At 38.5% G+C, this 23,148-nt stretch overlaps 1 protein-coding gene across 10 annotated transcripts in view; it reads right to left on the bottom strand.

Moving 5' to 3' along the window:
* The window catches only part of LOC110829836 (uncharacterized), a 193,107-nt gene that overhangs the window by 40,017 nt on the left and 129,942 nt on the right, over positions 1-23,148 (bottom strand). For 7 of the 10 annotated variants that reach the window (XR_015533875.1, XR_015533874.1, XM_087343871.1 and 4 more), the window contains one exon: positions 13,193-13,245. The exons of the other annotated variants lie outside the window; for them this stretch is intronic. Coding sequence is in view for 5 of the 7 variants with exons in the window: in XM_087343871.1 (XP_087199997.1) it covers positions 13,193-13,245 (53 nt within the window). In the remaining 2 variants the exon portion in view is untranslated. The remainder of the gene's footprint in view (positions 1-13,192; positions 13,246-23,148) is intronic. 10 annotated transcript variants of the gene reach the window in all.

Raw genomic sequence — 23,148 nt, 5'->3', positions numbered from 1 at the left:
TTGGTTTTTAAGTTACTAAACTTAGTCTCTCAGTCTGAAAAGAGAACAGCTCGAGACGGTGAAGAATATATTTTGACGTAAGACAATATATCTACTGGTATTCTTACAGGCTTGAGGAAATTAAATATTGAGGTATTCCATAGTTCGTAATATTCAATGCACCAATTACGTCAATAGGTCTACAAAGACAAAATAAGAAATTGAAAAAAGAATATCGCTATGAAACCTCATAGAAATAAATAACTTTGGGAGAACGACATTTAGATTGGAGGATTAATTTAACAAAGGTAATAGAAAAACATGTGACAAAGATGCGATCTGAAGAGGATTGTCCTAGAACAGATTTCAAAGACGACCATTTTCTATGTTGGCAATGTAACTGATAGTACTTTTCTATGGTCCTATCAAGTCAGGGAATCCTGACCAGCTAGTATTGTTTTTAGGAAGGGTGGCGACTGCCATTTCGGACACATGTGTTCAGAAGGGTTGAAATCGCGCCCTCTCTTTGTGGCGTACAATACAACCCCCTGCTTTGTTGAGAGCCAACCAGCATATGCTATGTTCATCCCCCTCCTTATTTAGGGGCTAGTGCGTGATTGAGTGAGACAAGAACGAATTGACTTCTTTTATGGCGACTATCAGATATCTCAATCCGGAGAGCGACGATTTCTATACGCCTTTTTTATCCGTCTGTGTGTGCATCAGTGTGTGTCCATCTCTTAACACAATTTGAAACAGTCTGTTGCATGCTGGGAAATCAATTGCAATTACGTGATAAATTTCTTCTGCTGAATGAAACCAAATTGAAGGATTGAAGTGAAATGAAATTATGATCTAACTGTACAGTATACCAGTTGATCTTACATATCAACTCTTTGAGTATGTGTGGAACAATAGTGGATGGTTGGGTGGGTGAGTGACTGATTTTATGAAACTATTTTTAAGTTGCAATAAAATTTTAATGTTTGTAAAAAGGCTGGATACGAACAGATGGTTTCAAAAATGTTGTTTATTATCTATAAATTAAGTTGTTAAATTGCTTTCACATTCGAGTAATCTATAACGAATGCCAGATCGGTCTGTCAAGCTGAATAGTGTTTAGATAAGAGAATTTACGTAACGTGGAAATTTATTATTATAAGATTCAAACATACATTCTGGTTCTGTAAGTAACAAGTTATTCGTAGGAAATATCAGCTGAAAGAACTCCGAGCACATCAAAATGGTATGTTAGGCAACTGGTAAAACAATTAAGAGAAAATTAATTGAATTCATGACGAAATAACAAATGGCTTCCAGGAGAAAGATTCTGGCGACCAACTCCTGGCGATTTGAATATTCCTGAAGACCGAGTTCGTTGTGGTAGAGACAAAATTCTAAAATTGATATAATATTAAATTTAAGTTCTATTTTTTCAAATTTTGATGCGGTTTGTTTCGACTTTAATGAATCCCTGCTAGTGTTATGCGTCCGTGCAATACATCTGCTACTATTAAGACATAAATTAGCGTTGCAATATAAATTAATGGACCGTAGTAATGTAATGTACGTGCAGTGGCAACCCTGATTACGCGCGACTTACACACGCGGCACGTAGCTAACAGCTGAACATCAAAGAGCACTCTCAGTAACGAGGCTGCTTCAGAATCATGTCACTCGATCACGAAATACTGTTGAAAAACTTGGAATAAATAGTCCCTGCTTTGTATAAGGGCTTCCCTGAACTAAGTAGTTTGTTCAGAAACAAATTACAAGACGGTTTTTGAATAATTAATTGATGATTATTCGGACGTTAGCGTGAGTAGCTTGCTTTAAGGTAAATTAAAATTTAAAATTAACTTTAATGTCTTGTCAAAGATGAAGCCTCTAATTTAGGACCCAGGTAAGACAGTGAGATAGGAATATTTTCTCGGTAAGACTTGTAGTCAGTAGTATTTCTACGCAATTTGAAATTCAAATAAAGTATAAACACCAAGTTGGCTACCATATGCAAAATATTTCTGACTATAAAAAGCATACCGGATTGCCTGGGAAGGGTTCAGAGGCGCTTGAACGTTATGCATATAAGTTTATAACACAACAAAGAACAGCCAGAGGTGTGATGAGTTTACATTTCACGTGTCGAAGTAGTTTCCAAATCCTTTCAGCATACAGACACATTGAGAGATCACAAGGAAATCCCTATCCTAACCTACCCTGAAGCTATACGCGCCAAACAGAGCTGTGCAAACATAGCATTAACCCCCGGCCTATCAGCAGTAATAGGGCTGACATGCAAATGTTAAAATTGTTACCGAGTACTAAAAGGAGAACTGACCTCGCAGCTGTCCTTGTGGCAAGGACATAATTTTCCCTTCAGCGACGTTGCATTAAGCAGAATGGTTGGCTCTTCAAGCTAATACTGATATAGTGTGCTGAAATGGGTCACAACCGCGTATTATCCTGTGATTTATTCTGAGCCCCACGCAATTTCGTTCATCTGCAAAATTTGTATTTACGTTTACCTGCCATACAAATTTCAAATATGAGGTTATAACGGTTCAAATATTCTGTTAACGTGTTAAAAAAAATTTAATAAAATTTATTGTAATATACTCTCATTATTTAGGATCTGAAGAGAGGTATAAACTGTATGTTGTGGAAATAAATTAAAATATTTCTCTTTCTGTCTACCTAATTTTTAACAGGGAATTTGGCCTCTCAGGAAGGACACTATTTCATATATTTGATTGCGTACTTAGATCTATCAATGGTTTGTCTGTTGTTTGTTAGTTAAATATCTGTTGAGTCTGACTCCGGAAACCGAATAATTTCTAAATAACTTATGCATAAATTTGAGAAGCTTGACAAGCTAACCGTTAGCTACCGAGTATGGTGGATACTATAAAGTATTCAGTAGTTATGACTCCCATGTAAATTCTTACTTTGATTGATTGCTGCATTGAAGTGATTGGTAACTTATTTGAGCATAATCCCCGATAATTTCATTGTTCCATTCTACAGGGAAGCTAATGTCATCGCTCCAGATCGAGAGAGGAAGCTGTTATTTAATCAAACTAAGATCTTCTTCATAAAGCCGATTTAGGCTATCTGTTAAGTCAGATCCTACCCGCTGTTATGAAAAATGGAATCAGCGCTTGTCCCGAAGGTAGTCTTTGGTATCAAGATTGCTTCATCATGGAGCCATTATCAATCACGAACCGCTTTGTAGTACTGCAGGGACCCACTGTCGCTACTACTGGCTCCCGACTGGCCGGCGAAAAGAACGCCTCACCTGAGGCCGCTGCTTACGGCGCATTACGTCAACATATCTGCCCCCCGTCATGTTCGTTTACATACGGAGTTTATTGATAATATCACAAATGACGACATTGTTTTCTGGGTTGCGACGCCGTGTAGACATGTAGGTAGGTTCGGACGTTTCGGAGAAATACACTGTCTCCATCTTAATCCTCACCGCCGTGAGAACTTTAAATCTCACATTATAGCAAAATGACTGAATAATCGAATAATGTGATTTGTTTGTATGATTTGAGGTTTTCACGGCTGTGAGTATGAAGATTTCGTATCTTCTGGGTTGTTGCGCTGTGTAGTATGCTAGATGTTTACCATACTACACAGCGCAATAACCCAGAAGACAGAAATCTTCAATGTGATTGGTTCCTTAACTGATTTAACTGAGAGACTAATTAGATAGCTAACTTACCGACTGACTGGTTTATAAATAATTAAATTAACTGACTGATGAGCTGAATAAACAGTGGAATATAGTAGAAAATCTTACTAATTTATTTATTGATTTATTTGATATCTGAATAACCGTTTTATTGGCCAACAAACTGACAGATTTGCTGAAAATAGTTGTCTTTTTGGTTGTTGCGCCGACGTTTCAGAGGTGTTTGCTGCCTCCATCAACTCAGAAAACTAGCGATCTACACACATGCCGTCTTGGGGTCCTCAGATCTTATTAACCGATTTTTGACTGACTAATTAACTGAGTTACTGATAAACTAACAGATCAACTATTGAAATGACTAATTGGTTTATTGTTTTAATGACTATAGAGCTCCGACAAGAAATTTAAGGGTATTGTGCGGTCGTCCCAGCAGCAAATTTTGGTGGTCACTTGTCAGTATGTTGGTCACCGCTGTCAACTGTTCCACGAAGCTGACGGTGGTCATTTTTAACACTTAACAATAATTTCGCTAATTCGCTGAGAGCTATTGCTGACGTATGCAATAGTTTAGTTATTAAAATGTTTTTCTTAAATTTATTAAGTGTGTATACACTTTTTTTTTTGGAACACCCTGTGCTTTGAGTGGCTAAGGTAGCATGTGGCGATGTCTGTTATTGCTTTCACTGCGTGTACTTCACATTACAGTGGATGCCTTTTCTAAATGCATAATTCCTAGTCGGATCCGTTTGTACATAAGAAAACCAACAAGAGATTCACGTCATGACTAGCCATTTCTACTTTCTGATCGCCTGTCCGTGATCCAGCTGAGTACTGAACTAATAAATCTGCCGGTGGCAGGCACGAAAAGTGTGTGATCATGAAATTCTCATGATACAAATCATATGTTTGTCATAAACTCTGCCGTGTAAATGGTATAGAATTAACAAGTAGTGAATTGTCCATTTCTAATTGTTTTAATAAGCGGTAGGGTAAATTCCAAGCCTGTTATCATTCGAAATTCTCGTGCTGTTAAGTACACTTGAATATTAACTTATTTCTCGAATGGGAAAAATGTATATTTACGAAATTGTAGTCTGTCTGTCAGCGTTCGAAAGTAAGTTTACTGTTCAAGAAATTCCTTCGTATTTATTAACAATTTTGCGGACGTTAGAAGCTGAAGTTTAACAAGATGTGCCTGTTTAATTTGCCACGACTCTTCTTTGAGCATGTCACAACTTGAGAACCACTCACCAGATATTTATGAAATTTCCTAATGGAGAACTTTGTAAGGATATTCTAATTTTAATATGTGCATTTCTAACCCCATTTCCAGCATAACTTTTGAACCTGAGTTTAGGCTACATCGTATGTCCAGCACACTTTTCCTCAAATCCTGTTGTTTTTTAAGATAAACATTAAATCAAAGTTATTTTCATTCTTCGTCAGCTCATATAACTATATAACCTTTTGCCTAATTCTAGTTAAAAATGTCTTTCAATGACCTTGTTCGTCTGCATCCGCCAGTTTTGAGGTATTTATATGAGATTATGGATTATTAATCTTGGATTATAACCGAACAAACGAGTCAGAATTGTTACGAGTCACGTGTATTTCCTAACATTTGTCATATTAACTAATCTCATGATGCAAAACATTTTTTGAAAACTTCATTATGGCTTAATAAATTCCCTTATTTTAAGAAGCCTGAGGGTTCATTGCTGCATTCACACCAAATACTACAATGAGATAAAATAATTCAGTCCACATTTTTATAACAAATCCCTTTCAAGATATATTTTAACATTAGTATCTTTCCATTTCTTATTCTTTCTTTCTGATTCTGCCCTTAATTTCTTTGGTTTCTTCTCCCTCTTTAATATCCTATTTGTTTAATTCTTTCGTGAAATATATATCCTTCTTTCCCTTCTCTTACTTCCCAACTCAATACGTGGGGTGCACACCATGTGCATTTCTCCCGGAAGCAAAACCTCCCCCTTGTCGTCAGCGCAGAGTTCCAAGAGCAGGAGACTACGCTCTGAGATGCAATGACCTGAATGCAAAGTCTGTGCAATTGACACGCGTTGACCCGATCTGTTGGACTGTGCTCTCGCAATTTTTACACCTCTATTTCACACGCTGTTCAGACGCTGACCGTGTGATGTGAGGGGAACCCAACCTGAGGTCCGCTCACACTTTTTATACGAAAAAACTTATAAACATGAAGATATCTGTCTTCTGGGTTGTTGCGTCGTGTAGTCTCGTAGAAGGTTACCGACGTTTCAGAGGTCTTTGCTGCCTCCATCATCAGACAACCCAGAAGACAGCCATCTTCGGACTCACCGCCGTGAAAACCTCAAATATTACAAACATTTCAACATGTTTATCTAAACGATATATCTGTTCCAGCACAAAGTCGAAGCAGTGCATTGGGGGCGTGGAGGTGAAGACAATACATATAGGAGGGGAATAGCCATTTTCACAATTTGGATGACTTTTCAATAGCTTACTCTGTGTAGGTCAAACATCTGTTGTGGGAAAACGGGACTTGGGGATAAGAATGTTGAAGAAGCTTTGTGCAGCTGAAGCCTAGACGTCTAGTTCACAGACACTTAACGCGGCCAGTGAGTTATGCAATGGAGCGACATTCTGTCACGCTCTGTGTATTACATGGTAACTACAGATAATTTCATACAACAGATTTCCAAGGCCCATCGTACTTCAAGTAACTGCAATCGAGATTCTATCAAACAATATTTATTTTTAAGATCCATTTCAATGGAATGACCCCTTCATCAGTTCCCCCAAGTGATCGTTTTCCGTTCTGCGTATCATGTCCAGCTTAATAACCCTAGTTTAAATATTACAGCGGTGGTATTAATGGAGATTTTACAGTTTTTTGCGCCAAATACTAACAGCGTCCGTGTATTTAATTTATTTTTACCAATGCCTCTGTTGAGTGATTGACACTCCTGCTCCGTATTTGTTTAATCAAAGCTTAGATTACCGGCACAAATATTGGCTATCATCACTAAAGTTACCGTAGTTTTTCTCAGACACTCTAGCGTGAACATTTACGTTTACATCCTTCCCAACTCATAATTTGCAGCCATTACACCGCACTATATAACATATGAAGTTGAGAAAGCGTCTCTAAATACGCTAAGAAAAATATAATATTTTCTTTGGCACAAATCATCGGAATATCAGCTATAAATTGTAATGTTAAGAAGAAAAACTCGGATCAGGAAGACGGACAAATGCATAAATCCTAGGACGCCTTGTTCTGATTATCACGGTAAATTACAAAATATTTAAAATGTATACTGATTACTAAAAACTTAATGGTAAATACACATTTGCGTGATCAGTACGATTTGAGTTTCAAATCGTAGTGTTATACGTAAATGAAATGAATAAAGAAATCTGCTTTAACATTATTAACAACGCAATTTATTACTTAAATATAACTCTTAATCTGAACTCGTTATTCACCTTGACAGTTTAACTGAGTTATTACACTTCTTGTGTGTGTACTTCCTAATTGGATTTGTCATGTCTGAACTTCTGGAAAATTAATCCTCTGTCGTTACGCGTGGCCACGTGATCATGTCCTTGTTACGGGTTCCCAGTTTTATTCATAAGGACAAATTCTCACTGCAACGGATTTATTTATTATTAAGAGTTGCAGAACATATCAGCACAGCAGTGAATGCAGTATCTCTACTATAAAAATTCGTGATTTGTCGTCCATCAAAAAATGACGTCATCAAACAATGTTACGTTATATTTGTTTACTCGGCGTTGCTGAGTAAACAAATGACTTGAGTCAGACACTAAACTAACCCCCGGAGGAGCTCCGAAAAGAGCGCTCTGCTCTAGTATTAAAAAATTGCTGTACAAATAATTTTGTTTTTGATTTGACTGTATCTTACTTTATATCGGACTTCTGTACTTAACTATAAATGCAATAATTATCGCAGCTGTAAAATGAAATTTGTATCGACGAAAAAAATTACAGTAACAGGAAGATTAAAATTATACAACGACAATCTGAAAAGGTAATGTCATATCGTCGGAGGGCGCTTGTGAATGTTTACATCGTTTGAGGGCTGTTGAGGGGATTATAGAAGGCAAGGGGAGGATGTTCTGCGTGTCCAGTACTGTATAGTTTTATACCTTACGTCAACAGTCAACAAGGTAAGAGTTTCAGATGATTGAATCTAGTGTGATACTATCATGATGTGTAGCATGGATGGGGAAAATGTGAAATTTAATGTAAAGTTCCAATCAAAAATAAAGGGAGGGACTATTTATGAGACCTAGGTGTCTGTGAGAAGATAACATTAAAATGTACCTTAAAAGAACAAGATTTTAGGACGTGGACTTCAAACATTTTACTCGAGACAAAGTCCAAAGGCGTTTTCTTGTAAATACGATAATTAGTCCTAGAGTTTGTTAAAAGACAGGGTTTTTGAGCAGCTGAGAGATTACTGACTTCTCAAGTAATCAATTTGCTGTCTTTTATACTTGACTTAGAGATCGGTTATCTAATCGAGGTTCCTCGTGATTTACTTAAGTCCCTCAAAGTGATTCTGGTTTGCGTTAATAGAATGCCGAAACTGCGTCCTTCGCCGCCCTCCAATATTATTTCAAGAAAAATAAAAGTAACCACTTGATAATTCTCACGAAAATAATTCAGTAACAAAAAATTATGATTCAAATAGTAATCAGCGCCGTTGTACCACACTTTTATAACAAAAATAAAAAAGTACCCCTGATGAAACGTCGGAACAGCTCAGTTTGAAGAAATAAAACGTCTTTTTATTGAACCGCCTTTATTTTAATTGCACTCTGTATAAAAGGAATAAATACGTAAATTATTTAAGTCAGCAATTTAAATTGTCAACCAGTGGCGGATTTAAGACGTGGTGACGGGGGCAGCTGCCTAACGTACACATCGAAAGGGAGAGCATCGACCACATTAAAGAAAAATATTCGAACTACAAAAAATATTCATCGTTAAAGATTGTCAGTGCAAAACGGACTGAGAATTGAAACCGAAGCTCTTTCTTCGCTAGAAAATATGCCATGCATTTTATCACATCCTGTTTCTTGCTTTTGCAAAAATTTGTTCCGGGCGTAAATGTGGTGACCCCAGTTTCTGCCCTCTAACTTTATATTTACAGACATACGTTGCAATTTTCTCCTGTAATAGTTAAATGTATGTTTTCAAACCACACGACTAACACACCAGCAGTTTTACTGGCCTCATGAACCCCAATTTGGAAACAGCTGCTTCACGATATTTTGCTTGGCTTTACGTGCGGTTTGTCGGCGACGTCTTCAGAAATAGCACACCGCATCTCGTCAGTTCAGGGATCGATTTTCCTCGCTGAGGGTCTGGCCTGTCTCCAAGAACAACACCAATAAGAGAGGCAATGGTTCCTCTCACAGCGCTAATTGGGCATCCCGAGACAGCCGCAATTTTGTATGATGTCTCCTCATCATATACACAAGTCTGTCTAAATTATTCAACGTAGCGTCTATTTGACTTGACACAATGATTCTTACACGACTTGTTTGACTTCTGTTTCAGAAAGCGCTTAAGTGTAAATAAACGTCGCATCCATATGTAAAGATTTCGCTTCATATCCGCAAATTAAAAACATTTTATCTATTACCACTATCGTTGTGTGAGATTTAAGGTTATAATGACGGCGAAGAAGAAGATGGCGTTCTTTTGAGTTGTTGCTTTCATTTTCAGGGTGATTTTCCTGATGATAACTAACTAACTAGATGGCTTACCGAACCCGAAGGTTCATCACCGATTTAACCAAAGCCCTCCACCGGACCCTCGTAGCTCCTAATAATTAAATAAAATTATTTTGTTGTAATAATAAGTCTGAGTGCTTTTCTTTTAATAGGGAGTTCCCTGCAAAAGTTAAATAAGTTTGGATTCTCAAAAGTGTCCCTAACACACAGCGACGTATTATTTTATTTAGTGTTCTGTCTGACGACAGGTCCATATGAACAGGATCCTTCCATCCTTTTCTCGGACTGGGACCTGTTCATATACGTTCTTGGCAGATGATCCAGAAGTGGTTTGCCATTGCCTTCTTCTGTGTGTGAATGGAGTAATTGTTGGGATGCCACGGAGGAAAACTCCGTGTTGCCTAGACCACGGCCTTGCTCCGAAAGGAGCGCGTTGCTCTAGTAATATATAATGTTTAATTAACGAGATCAAAATGCAACGCTCTGACGAAAACACACTACTGATGTCTCCGTCCTTCGAATATGTTATTTAATTAACGCCGAATATTCGTAATGATATAATAAGAATTGTTTCGGCTATTACTCTGTAGAATTTAAGCTGGAATATATAACCTTGAATGGTTTTTGCTTTCAGATTGCCTCTGGTTGCACATTCCGTCATGCGAAGAGAAAATTATTACACATCGTCTAATCGTTCGGAAGACTAAAACGTGTGTCCTTTGAAGTCCTCCTCTGCAAGAGCACGTTGCTAGGGGAGTGCCAGAAGGGCGCTACTTTACGTTCTTATTCCTTGAATCAAAGATAACATCAACCAAGATTTCCTCTGTAATTCTCATGTCTTCGGGTAGACCACAAATCCACAAACAAATATTTATCTTCGTGTTAAGACGTCCTTCTCCATTTGCTCTATCATTTCATCGCCTTTCCACGCCTTCTTACTTTATAAACAGTTTCCTTTTGAAAAGTTTGCCCATCATCTCAAGGCTCGAGTTCTGATTATCCTAAACGTTGGTTCGCATTGTGTGTTTTCAATAACTCCGAGGTCCCTAACCTGGCGGATTCTGCCGAGTAATGCTGCTCTTTTGTCATCAGTGTGGTGCCAACCTCTTCATCCAGACGGCAGGGAGCAGTCGTTTTTAGAAATATAATTTCTCACCCCTTCTTATACATGAGGCCTTTTATAATATACTCGTATAAACCGATATTCAGCAGTTACATACTGTATTATAATGTTATGGGCTCCGTATATCGCTTCTCGAACTTCCATCTTCATTCCTCTGCGGCAGGGATGTCCAACACAGAATTAAACCAGGGTTATCCCAACTGCAGTCCATAGGTATCATCCACCATACGAAAAATTCAAAAATGAAACTGCACTTAACTTGGTGTGATATTCAACAGCCTGCTACTTGTACTTATTCCGGGCCAGATTAACCCAATCCACAAATTCGTTTTAATTTCTTTAAGGTTCATTGGAATATTATTCCCTGTAACAACGTCTCCTAAAATGGTCTCTTCCTATCAGAAATCCGGGTTAACATTCTGTACGTATTTATCATCTCATGTTCCTCATTTCAATAACCCTAAGGTTATTTGGTGAATATTTTTAAAATATGTAGCTCTTCAGTATGTAATTTCTAGACGCTGGAACGGAATCCAGTTTTTTAAAATTCAAGAACAAAATGTGAATCATAATATGACAACAGTACACAAGACCTGATTTTGTAAATACTGCCAGAGATACTGATCAACATTGACTAGTCTTGTAAATATATCGAGATCTTCCTCTTTACGAATCGATTGCTGTTCGCTCTTGCGGTTTCCCCCTGCACTTGAACAACGAACATACGAGTACACGCCAAACCAAACCTGCAACTTCCAGGAAAATTGTTTTATTTTATTGTTAGTAAGAGGGTAGAGTGGATGATAGGGGAGCCGTATTACTAACCCTCATATATAAGCGCAATAATGACAGAATTATACAACGCTGTATCACGCAAACACTTATAACGCGTCAGGTTCCGTGCAAGAGTGGCTGTAGTCCCCCACGTCTGTTTTGTGTATGCCTGAGTAAGAAGCTTGTGGTTTAGTATTTTTGTTTAATTGCCTGAATTTTATTCTGGGGAGGGAGACGGGAAGACTTTGTAGCAAAGAAGTACTGAGTAAAAATTAAGGAAAGAATATGACACAAATACAAGATGAATTTCATAATAAAAATTAGAATTTAAGGTGTGTGTCTTGAATTCGTAAACGACCACGTGCATAAAAGATTTCACAGCAAAACAACCAATCATGTTGAAGGAATTTGTTGGAGTTGATTTGTGTTCTGTAATTTTTACGTCTGTTAAACTAATCATTAATCCGATTATTTGTGCATTCAAATCCCATTCTTATTATGCCTAACAGGTCAGGAATGCCATCTCAAGTACAGCTTATGATCATAAAATATATAATAAATATATATTATTTTTACTCCGGGCAGCTCTATCAGTAACTGACTTGGACCTGGACGATCTGTTTTCGACACTGAACAGGTACAGGGTCACCAGTCTCCTATGTATCGAAAGTGCATGAAGCTGACCACTAGCTTCTGTCAAAAGCCGAGGTTAAAATGCGTGGAGCTATACATTCCCCACACCCCTCAAGCGGCTTCATTTTGTGGTATTTAACCACAATAATAATATAATAATTCTAATGGAGAAGTGTTGTGTACTGACTGAATTTTTAAATGTTATATAAACGAGGTTCGGCTTTAAATTTATTATGAAAATATTTCATATTTACTGTGAGAATCATAAGAAATCTATAAATAAATCTTTATCTTGATCTTGTATTAACATAGAAAAACAGGAAATATAATTTTAAGTTTCTACAACATTACTTTCGTTTCGAGTAATTCCATAATTTGCACAGTTCACATATTATCAGCATGATAAATATAACGATAATGAGATATCTTGACCAGATGAGAGAGTGGCAAATACTCAAAATAACTTAGCTCCATTGAGATTTTCATTAGTTACCAGAACGATTATTACTTAGCTAAAAGTACATGTTACAATAACGTGTTATTCTCAAATATAAGGCTTCCTCGTTGGCATCAACGGGGATAGTAACATAAATCACGGCTTGTAAATGCTATCCATTAGTAGAAATATCCTACCAGATTCCTCAATAAACCGTCAGTTGGTTCGAAGCGTTAGGGTGAGTACATATAACGGACCCTCACTTCGATGTTTCCCCTGATATGTCGGTAGGCCCACAACCTTCGTAACTGCTTTATTATTCGTAATGGTTTATAATATATCGACCATTTACTCGAAGATTTACCGTTGGTAAGAATTTTTCATTCGTATATTTTATTTTGAATGTTCCAGAATTAACTCAGTTTAAATCGCCTGTTTCGAAATTCCGAACAACACAAAAGTAAATTTCCTTTTAGTAAAAATTTAAGTAATCTAACAAAGAATTTGAGATGACGACAGAGACAGTGACTTCAGTTGATCTGTGAATCTACAATTATGTTATAAAATGTAGTTATTGTCAATTACTGTGTAAAACTACAGCAAAAGAGGCAGGTTGCTGGTTCGTAACAAAATGTTTAAAACCTGTTGACCACCTTTCTTCAGAGCGAAAAATAACCATAAAGTTTATGCATTTGTATGAAAATATTCTAATGCAGTACTAGTCTCTGCACAGAGACTGGCTCTATTTAAGGGACCAAACAGAGTAGGTATCTCTTACCTGAAGACGGAGACAGAACCAGCCTCCGAAACGTCGTGACAACGGAAAAAGTCCTGAAAATAAATAATTTTAAATGCAATCTACCATCGTCAGAAGCCCTTAGAAATATTTAGGTCCACAAATTTGTTTCTGAATGTCAGAACCACTGGATAAACAGTCCAAGAACATACGAAGAGATTTTTGGACAATTGAGGTCGAAATGGATTAAGAAGAAGTTCAATGTCATGACAGTTTGAAGATAATCTTCCCTCCCACGATGCAGCATCGTGATTATTCATGAGTCCCTCTTGCACAGAGACGCTCTGCAGGTGATGAGGTGTAGTAAAACGATTTACATTGCCGATGTAATCGTTCCTTATACCGCGACCCATCTTATTACACGCGCTGATCGGTTTATTAGCCGGATCCAGCAGGACCTCACAAGCGCCGTGACTTTCAGGTCACTGAAACCCGCATCTGGACGTGCGTGTCTGGCGGCCCACTCAGGGCGAACACTGGATCACACCAAGAAAACTGTCCAAGGCGGTAGATTCATCACGCAGGCGCTGAATTTGTCTGTTGCTATCGACATCACGATAAAGTCATATGAAAGTATTCAAGAACATGTTAAACTATGTTATAATGATGTCGGCATCAAATATAGACATTTGTTGCTAAAAGTTCTCGCTTTGTGTCTCCTTATCTGTCATTTTCCTCCTATTGTATTTGTCAGTCACTTGAGCGTCAGTAGAAGAAACTATGTTTTGGCCCTGGCTCTACTTTAAGTAACGAACAGTACAATGCATTCGCTTAGAATAGAAAACCTCGATCAGGACAGTTCGAGAATCAAAAAGTTAAATTCGAGTCACACAAATTGCCGCTGAACCAGGCTGTTCCTTTAAAACTTATCACATATTTAAGTTTTTGTGTTTAAGGGTATCGTAAAAAAATGATATTGCATTAATATGATAAAATTAAAATTTCGGAGCCTCTCTAGGCCAGCAATGAAATTCACAGCGAAGTATCTACTGTGTAGTTACTCCATTGCGAGCAGCGATTTATGTCAAACCGTGCGCAGTGTAGATATCATGAGAAAACGCGGAGACGAGCGTGAGGTGTAGGATGCACGGAGTAGATTAGAAATTATTACCTTAAAAGTCCGAGGAAAGACAACACTTTGAAGTCCAAAACCTAGATATAAGGCAACATAATATTATAATGGGTCTTTTTGTAGGATACAGTCCGATGGCATGGTCCGGATTCAATTTGCTCAGCGCAAAATTCCATTTCGGGACACTTCTGAACACTGTAACACATCAAAATATTTTAAACCAGAGGAGATAGCTTTGACGAAGTTAACTACTACAAGCTTTTCATAAAGGACTCTGCTTCGTTTTGTTGACCTCTTTCCTTTTGGCATTGCCATCTCGAAGAACTAACTGGTTACATGGCTTCAGAATGCTACGAAGGGCCTTCCTCTGAGTCATGTCAGTGGCAGACCCGCGTCTGTTGACGGCATAACAAGATTCGTTTCATGTGGGAACAAGATGAGGAAGGTAAACAAACCTGGGTCAAATTTCATACTTCTTACCCACGGGGTGAAGGGCTGTGGTGAATTGTGTCACAGTAAAAGAAACCCCCGATTTACAGATGCAGCGTAGGTTTTTCTTATACCTGAAGGGTTTAAACCCAAAATAAGTCTAATTTTGTTTCATCTCCAGCGATCACTCGATGTGATTTCCAGACCCAGAAGTTAATTAGTCCAAAGATTCCCAACTTTTTAAGGGGATACCGACCTAAACCTCGACACTGGAAATAAATATGTGGTCAGGTTCACCCACCGACGGCTTTAACACCAAGAAAAATCCTCCGGAGCCAGCTGGAGATGCGGTGGGCTCCAGAGTTTGCCTGGATGTTGTACCAAAGAGAAATATTCTGCCCTAAACCCCAAAATTTACCAGAAGTCAAAATATCAGCTCATCCATTTTACACTAATACACTAACCAGATAATTAAAGTTAATGTAGGAGACGATGTGATCTATAATCGGTTCAAATAAAATCCCAGCTGCTGCCGGGAACTGAACCTCGTTCTTCAAACTGAATGAGCAATTTCACTGTAATGAAACATAATTTACGCTGACGTACAGAAAAGTGGACCTCAAACATGTTTTAATAACAATACGTGTTTTATCAATGAGGTCACTAGGTCTCATCTTGGCTTCGTTCACTCTTGTATGGGATGTACAATTTCAAAACCAAACCCCAAAATAATCACTAACAACGGTATATAAATGAACTCAGAAAACAAAAACCCACCTCCCAACTCTCCCTCAACCTTAACTGTGATAATTAAGTGTAGTTCGCCATAGTTGCTAGGCCGCTGATCTCGTTCGTTCTGTATACGACTGTTTCAAGGATTGATGGAATAAAGTCTTTCTGAAACTTCAATACCCTAATGTTTTCACTTTAGGTAGTAGGGAACAGAAACACCCAAGAGTTTGTAGTTCTCTGCATTAATTTTGCGCGAGACTTCATCACAATTTAAACAAGATGTCAGTTTGGGGAACGAGGAGGCCGTGCTTTGGGGCAAATCTGACGGGGAAATTGCCTTCGAGAAATATCTCACTTTGCTAAGACTGTAAGCAACACTTACTGTTCTTTTAATTCTGTGCATTTCACAAAAGTAAATTTATTATTATTATTATTTATTATTGACTGCAAATGGGTTTATACCCGGTGGCAGTTCTTTGTAACAGACTAAATAAATGAAACAGTTTACATGTCTAACTAAATATTTCATTGTCTAAATGACTAATTATCTAAATATTTAACTTACGAACTAAATTATTTATCAGCATGCTAATTAGGTGATTAACTGACCGACTATGTAACTAGCTAAGTGAGAAAGCAACCGATTAACAAACTAATTAACGAAATATATATTATAAGATTATCTTCCTTGTGTAGTAACCTGTTATTCGGATGGTAAAAGAATTCCATCGTAACTGCAGCTTTAAAACATCATCGCAGAAGTTCATCAATGGATTCTGTTCCGTGGAATATTATTCCACATCGTCACAATATACACCAACTCCTCTAAGAAACATTTCGCCAGCATTTGTCTGTGTCTCAGAAGCCAACGAAAGGTCATACGGAGTTTAAACAGCTCGATAATTTATGGACATCCAGTATATTCAAATCACCTTCAGAAGTAAAATTGCTTCGAACTATTGACATAAATTTTCCACTTTTATTTTTGTCTTGAAAAGTTTTGAGTCCTGTCATAATTCATCCGGGCAGAAAAGAAATGATATGTGGGCCGTTGAGGATGTGAGGGGAGGGTCAGAACTGTGCTCCAGTCTGGAAATCATTATCCCGTACTAGTCAGTGGCGGTTTACAGGCCGTGTTCAGTGGTGTGTCGATTTTCTTTGCTAAGCTGCCCAGTGGATGTAATCTGTTTAATCAGAGATTGGCCTAATTTTCTATGTGCCTAATTTGATGACTGTCAGTCGCGTATTTGACGATGATTAATTAACTCAATAAGTTTATGTGCCGACAGATGCTGTTCTTAAGAAGATATTAGTCACTTACCTTGTCAAGAAACTTTTCACGATAAATGGGACTCGAAGGCTTGTTTCAGTGTTCACAATATCCCGTCTTTGGAGCCCACCCTGAGCCAGAGTAATGCATTCTACATACCCTATTTATTTAAAACGCATTTTTATCCTCGCATGCATAGATTTGTAAGATTTGAGGTTTTCAAAGCGGTGAGTATGAAGATTTCTGTTTTCTGGGTTGTTGCGCTGTGTAGTCTGATTCATCGTCCTGATGACGGAGGCAGTATGACCTCCGAAACGTTCGTAAACATCGACCAGACTACACAGCGCAACAACCCAGAAGACAGAAATCTTCATACTCATCGCCCTGATGATGGAGGCAGTATGACCTCTGAAACGTCCATCAATATCTGTCAGAATACACGGCGCAACATTTCAAAAGACAGCAAATTTCACTATTCGTTGCAGTGAAGGCTGACATCTCAGGAATAGTATTAATAATAGTAATGATAATAATGTCTGTTGTTGCCGGGGCTGGCCGCAGTGCGGCGCTCAGATCGTGCAGTGCAGCAAACGGAACAGCTGACGAGTTCCGGTCGAGTTCCGTGGCTTTTAACCCGGAAGTTACGTATATCTCTCAGACGTTCACTTGAAACGAATAAAAAATACAATCCTTCCAGAATACGGAACAGACGTCTCTTTCGTCAGATTTACGGTCGTGTAAATTTCCTGAGACCGCTGAGTGGTACCTTCAACCTAGGAAATGCCTGCTGCGCTAAACAGGGCAAAGATCTTATCAGCCTTGACCATGTTAATTAAAAAACAAGCTCTAAAATAAATAGTTACTTAACGAACGTTTATAAAAAGCTTGTGAAACTCTCCGTGGAGCTTCGTGTGTGTCAGTTCCATACCTGAAACGCAGATTTCATTATGGTGGAACTGAAATTCGTATTTCAGTGGTTAGCACTCCTGCTTCGTATTTGGGAGCTCCCGGGTTCACATCTCGGGCCGAAGACCTGTTATCCTGACTTAATGCTCGCTTCCTCCCACATTCTTTCTAATTCATTACTCACTGTCATCTGTTATCCTACGCTCTTTAGTCTAGATACAGAAATATTTGTTAAATAAACTATAAATCAATAATATGGTGGGCTATATCACAGCAACAGACTTCTCCGCTGAACGGTTTGTAATTTTATTTAAAAAATTCTAATTTCTTGATGTTAAATTAGCGTTTACTTACACCGATTGTTCGGGATTTATCTCCACGCGCCCTGAAAGTCTTTGTACTAAAGTCCTTAGGCAAAATTAAGTCGCATCGTTTCACTGTTTCTTATTTTATTCACATCGTCTGCGTTAAAACACATATTCGATCTCCTAATATTTTAGAAATTTATGATTATACTTAAAAACAGTAATTTAATCGAAACAGTTTATGACTGATATAACAATAATTGACATTAAAGATTATTCTTGGACACTAAAATTCGTGGTTTCCTTACGTCTAGTCCACAATTTCAAAAAACATTTTTTTTTTTTACATTTTAATATTATCACCACCATCTACGCCCAGGTCTACCAAGCAGTCTCTTGACTTCAAGCTTTATAACTACAAACTTTTATGCAATTTAATCATCCCGTACATGTCACATGTTCCTCGGTATGATCACGCTATTGATATTTGGCGAAGATGATAACTTCTGAAACTTTTCGTTGCCCACTTTTGTCCATCTCTTGAGTTAAGAGACGAAGTACGAGTAGTCTATACATATTTTCATAATTTTCCCGGATGCTTAATTGTAAGAAGTCGTATTCCATTGGTTGTACGTACAATTAAAAAAAGGCCATAATTTATTCATATCCTGAAAGTAGAATAGAATTATTACTGTGGGAAATCACACGTGACTCGTTAGCGCCAACCTGTCATTTACCATCAATTGTCCAGTATCGATCCAAGAATAGTTTCGGTTTTGTTTCCTCGTTGTTAATGACGTCATTACTGCGAAGGTCTCCATGATTACATCACGTTTATGGAATTGGAAACAGAAATTGGTATTATTAGGTTAACAAGAAATTCGAAAACGAAATTTGAATGTCCGCCATCAGAACTACACTAATAATCAGATGATATGGTGGGTAACAGTTTCGCAGTGACATTGGCTGATACGTGTTTAGAGTCAAACCCCCCTCAGACCTAGTTCTCTCAAATTCGTACATTGCCTAGTTGTCCTTGAAGACGTCGTGTTGAACTGAAACCTACTGTTGTCGAGGGGAAATCTAATGATAATATAATTATGTAACAACAATAATAAAAATGACTTTTCTTTTGTGCGAATTATAAAATGCGTAGTTACACAATTTCTTAGCATTAAAGTGCGTAATTAGCTGCAGTATCAGCTCTTCGCTAAATAACAGACGTATTTTTTTTTTACTCGTAAACTGTCACTCAGTTCCCTTGTTATCTGTTTCGAACATTTAATTCAAAAACTACAGGCCTGCCGGCAGTCCTTTTAGTTAAACCACTCAATAAATTTCCCGTCTTTTATGGTAACCTGAAGGTTTGTTACCATATTCACAAGAAACAGCCTCTGAAATCTACCCGAAGCCGGTGAACTCCAAGTGAGATTTCAGGTTAACGCGCCGGCGAGTATGAAAATTGCTGTCTTCTGGGTCGTTGTGCCTGTAGTACGATATAATTATGCAGACGTTTCAGAGGTGCTTATTGCCTCCATCTTCAGTAGGGTGAATAATCCCTCTGTAAACATTTAGCAGGTTACACGGACAGACAACCGAGAAGTTAGTCATGTTGATATAAATCCAGTTACTCTTAAGTTTTATCTTCAAAATTATTCTTTCCCTAGTGGTCCGAGCCCTTCGATTTGTCAAACGTAAATCCTCTATTCAGTTCACATTTCTACCATACGACTACACGAACCGCCAATTTCTTCCTTCTTATATTTTGGTGAGGTTATCATTATGCAATTAATTTCTTCTCGGATTAGAGACTGGGAAATTCTCTTTGGGAAACTTGCGCTGATGAATAAGCAGGAAAGTCAAGTCGACTGTGATTTAGGCAATCTTCATTATTCTAACAATCATTCAGAACGTATGAGCTCTCAATTTAAAACTTGACATAATACAAAATAAAGAACATTGGCGAAGAAGGATTTTGAAGAGTCATTTTAGGATAGAATATAAAGTTGTGTGTGTGTGTGTTTTCGAGTCAGGTTTATAACTGGGCGCTGCAAATTCGGTCCCGAACAAACTAGCGTCTCGTCTGTCACAGCGGAGAGCCTGCGGCTGGTGCCATCAATTCAGGAACTATTTACTGGAGCGCAATGAAACCTCGGCGCGCCCCGAGCTCTGGCCCGTATGGATATTGCAAGTTGATGAGTTTTGGGCTGTAAATGAGCGTGGTGGTCTGAGTACGCTCGCTCCCACACCAGAATAGACCTCTCGCCATCACTTCACGAAGCTAACGTACCGCGATCAGAATATTAGTACGTAGAAACCCGGTCACTCTAGAATTTGTATCTGCGTATCGCACATTTTACGTTTAAGATTAAAATTTAGGCCAAATTAGTTGCATGGAGTTACTTTGACAGAGAACTGGCATAGAACTAACATATCGTGTGATTTGAGGTTTTCACAGCGGTGAGTATGAAGATTTCCGTCTTCTGGGTTGTTGCGCTGTGTAATCTGATAGATTTCCACCAACGTTTCGGAGGTCATACTGCCTCCGTCATCAGGACGATGAGTATGAAGATTTCTGTCTTCTGGGTTGTTCCGCTGTGTAGTCTGGTCGATGTTTACCAACGTTTCAGAGGTCATACTGCCTCCATCATCAGGGCGATGAGTATGAAGATTTCTGTCTTCTGGGTTGTTGCGCTGTGTAGTCTGGTCGATGTTTACCAACGTTTCAGAGGTCATACTGCCTCCATCATCAGGGCGATGAGTATAAAGATTTCTGTCTTCTGGGTTCTTGCGTTGTGTAGTCTGGTCGATGTTTACCGACGTTTCAGAGGTCCATACTGCCTCCATCATCAGGGCGATGAGTATGAAGATTTCTGTCTTCTGGGTTGTTGCGCTGTGTAGTCTGGTCGATGTTTACCAACGTTTCAGAGGTCATACTGCCTCCATCATCAGGGCGATGAGTATAAAGATTTCTGTCTTCTGGGTTCTTGCGTTGTGTAGTCTGGTCGATGTTTACCAACGTTTCAGAGGTCTTACTGCCTCCATCATCAGGGCGATGAGTATAAAGATTTCTGTCTTCTGGGTTCTTGCGTTGTGTAGTCTGGTCGATGTTTACCAACGTTTCAGAGGTCATACTGCCTCCATCATCAGGGCGATGAGTATGAAGATTTCTGTCTTCTGGGTTGTTGCGCTGTGTAGTCTGGTCGATGTTAACAAACGTTTCAGAGGTCATACTACCTCCATCATCAGGGCGATGAGTATGAAGATTTCTGTCTTCTGGGTTGTTGCGCTGTGTAGTCTGGTCGATGTTAACAAACGTTTCAGAGGTCATACTACCTCCATCATCAGGGCGATGAGTATGAAGATTTCTGTCTTCTGGGTTGTTGCGCTGTGTAGTCTGGTCGATGTTTACCAACGTTTCAGAGGTCATACTGCCTCCGTCATCAGGGCGATGAATGACTACACAGCGCAACAAACCAGAAGACAAATAACATAGGGCAGCTAGATTCCAACTTCTCTCGTCACAATTTTTGACTTCCGTTCAGTGTTTTCTACAATAAATTCTCTGTCAAGATTTTCAAATTCTAAAGACCATTTTATAATTTTGGTTTATGTTTACAGGTAAATATGTCTCTGGTACGTACTGAGCACCACGCGATAAAGACATGTCTGGCAGAAGAGCCACTCCTCCACTCACTATATTCTTCACAGCGTGGTGCTTCATAAATACCAAGGAAAACTTTACCTACAATTATGTTACGAAGATAAGTATAATTGCGCTTGTGAACACAGTAGTGAATTTTCGGTTCCATAGACGGTGTAAATTTCTTGACAAGCCGAAAGGCAATCAGTTTCGCAATCACTCCACTCTATGGAGTTAAAGAAATGTCGCTTTATGACGGAAACAGCTGTTTCAGAGGGAACATCCAAGAAAATATTTGAACCTGGGAAGGATCCGTGAAGTCAACCTGTTAGAGTCTTAACTTGAATCATAGTGTAGTACTATTGTAGAGCTGAGGCGTCAGGGGTCACAGATTTACACGAAATTGTACCCCCCCGATCGTAATACAACTGAGACAAGTTACAGATTTCGCATGACAGGTCTCTGAGCAATGTTTGTTGTTTAGTTGTCGGGATAATTATCTAAGTAAACTCAGTGAACTGCAAATTTTATACAGCATTGAGAAGAAGTCGTCATGATGTATTAGAAGAACCGAAAATGGAAGGAAGGTAGGAAGAAAGGATATGTGAGGAAATGAACTAATGAAGGAATAATATAACGAAAGGAAGATATGATTAATTAATGAAAGGTGAAAATATGAACGAAGCAGTAACATTTAAAGGCTGAACAAAGGAATAAATGAATGTAAGAGACAAGGGAGGATACGTGACAATTACGTATTTGCTTCAAGGAGTCCCCAGTGCGTGGAACTGAGTGTACCTGGGACTCTGGTGGTGAGGTGAAAAGAAAATATGATTTTTATGGTCTGTTGTCACGCCCGTTCCATAAATTACGTTATCCTGGAGGCGAACGGATAAGAGAACAAGGCGGGTTCGAGGAGGCGCGTTCGATACTCCCGGCCCCTTGTTGTTGTTGTTTGTAAATCTGTGTAATATCACAGTTTTGTCATCACCACTCCCACAGCAGCTACCGCGATATGATTATAGGCCACACCGTGATGATCGCACGAAACATTCCGATCATATTTTAGATTATTTCAATATTGAGGAGACTATCATGAGTTCAAAGAGGAGGCAAGACAAATCCGAAGCCAATGAGTAGGTAGGAAAATACTAATTGATGCACTTTGTTTTCTGTTTTGTAACGTAGGAGGAGCCATTTGCTTTTGCCTTTCCTTAACGCCGACAACTGATAAAAGATGTTAATTTTCGTATAACAAATTACACGAAAAACATTTGAATCAATGTATAGATTGCGCACATGACGAAATGAAAGTCTCATTCCAGTAGACAGAACTTGGGTCTATCTAAATGTCACTAGGCTGTATACATTGAACTACTATTATGTACAGTTTTGATTTCCCATTTATACTTTTATAAAACGGAAGATACTTTGTTAAATATGGTGAAAATCGGTTCTGAGAGGATCACAGTTCCTATTTTTTGAATACTGACCGTCTGAAATATTTTTTCACGTACTGTACCACAGTCGCTAGTGAGATGCATAATAAGTGGTGCCTTTTTCCTTCCTGTCGATTGATAG

Source organism: Zootermopsis nevadensis, unplaced genomic scaffold (assembly GCF_977971745.1).
Source record: "Zootermopsis nevadensis isolate Lab colony 2312 unplaced genomic scaffold, Znev_1.0 Znev_ptg000007l, whole genome shotgun sequence".
Lineage (NCBI taxonomy): Eukaryota > Metazoa > Arthropoda > Insecta > Blattodea > Termopsidae > Zootermopsis > Zootermopsis nevadensis.
Note: the sequence above shows the minus strand (reverse complement) of the source record. Positions and strands in the feature narration are given on the sequence as shown.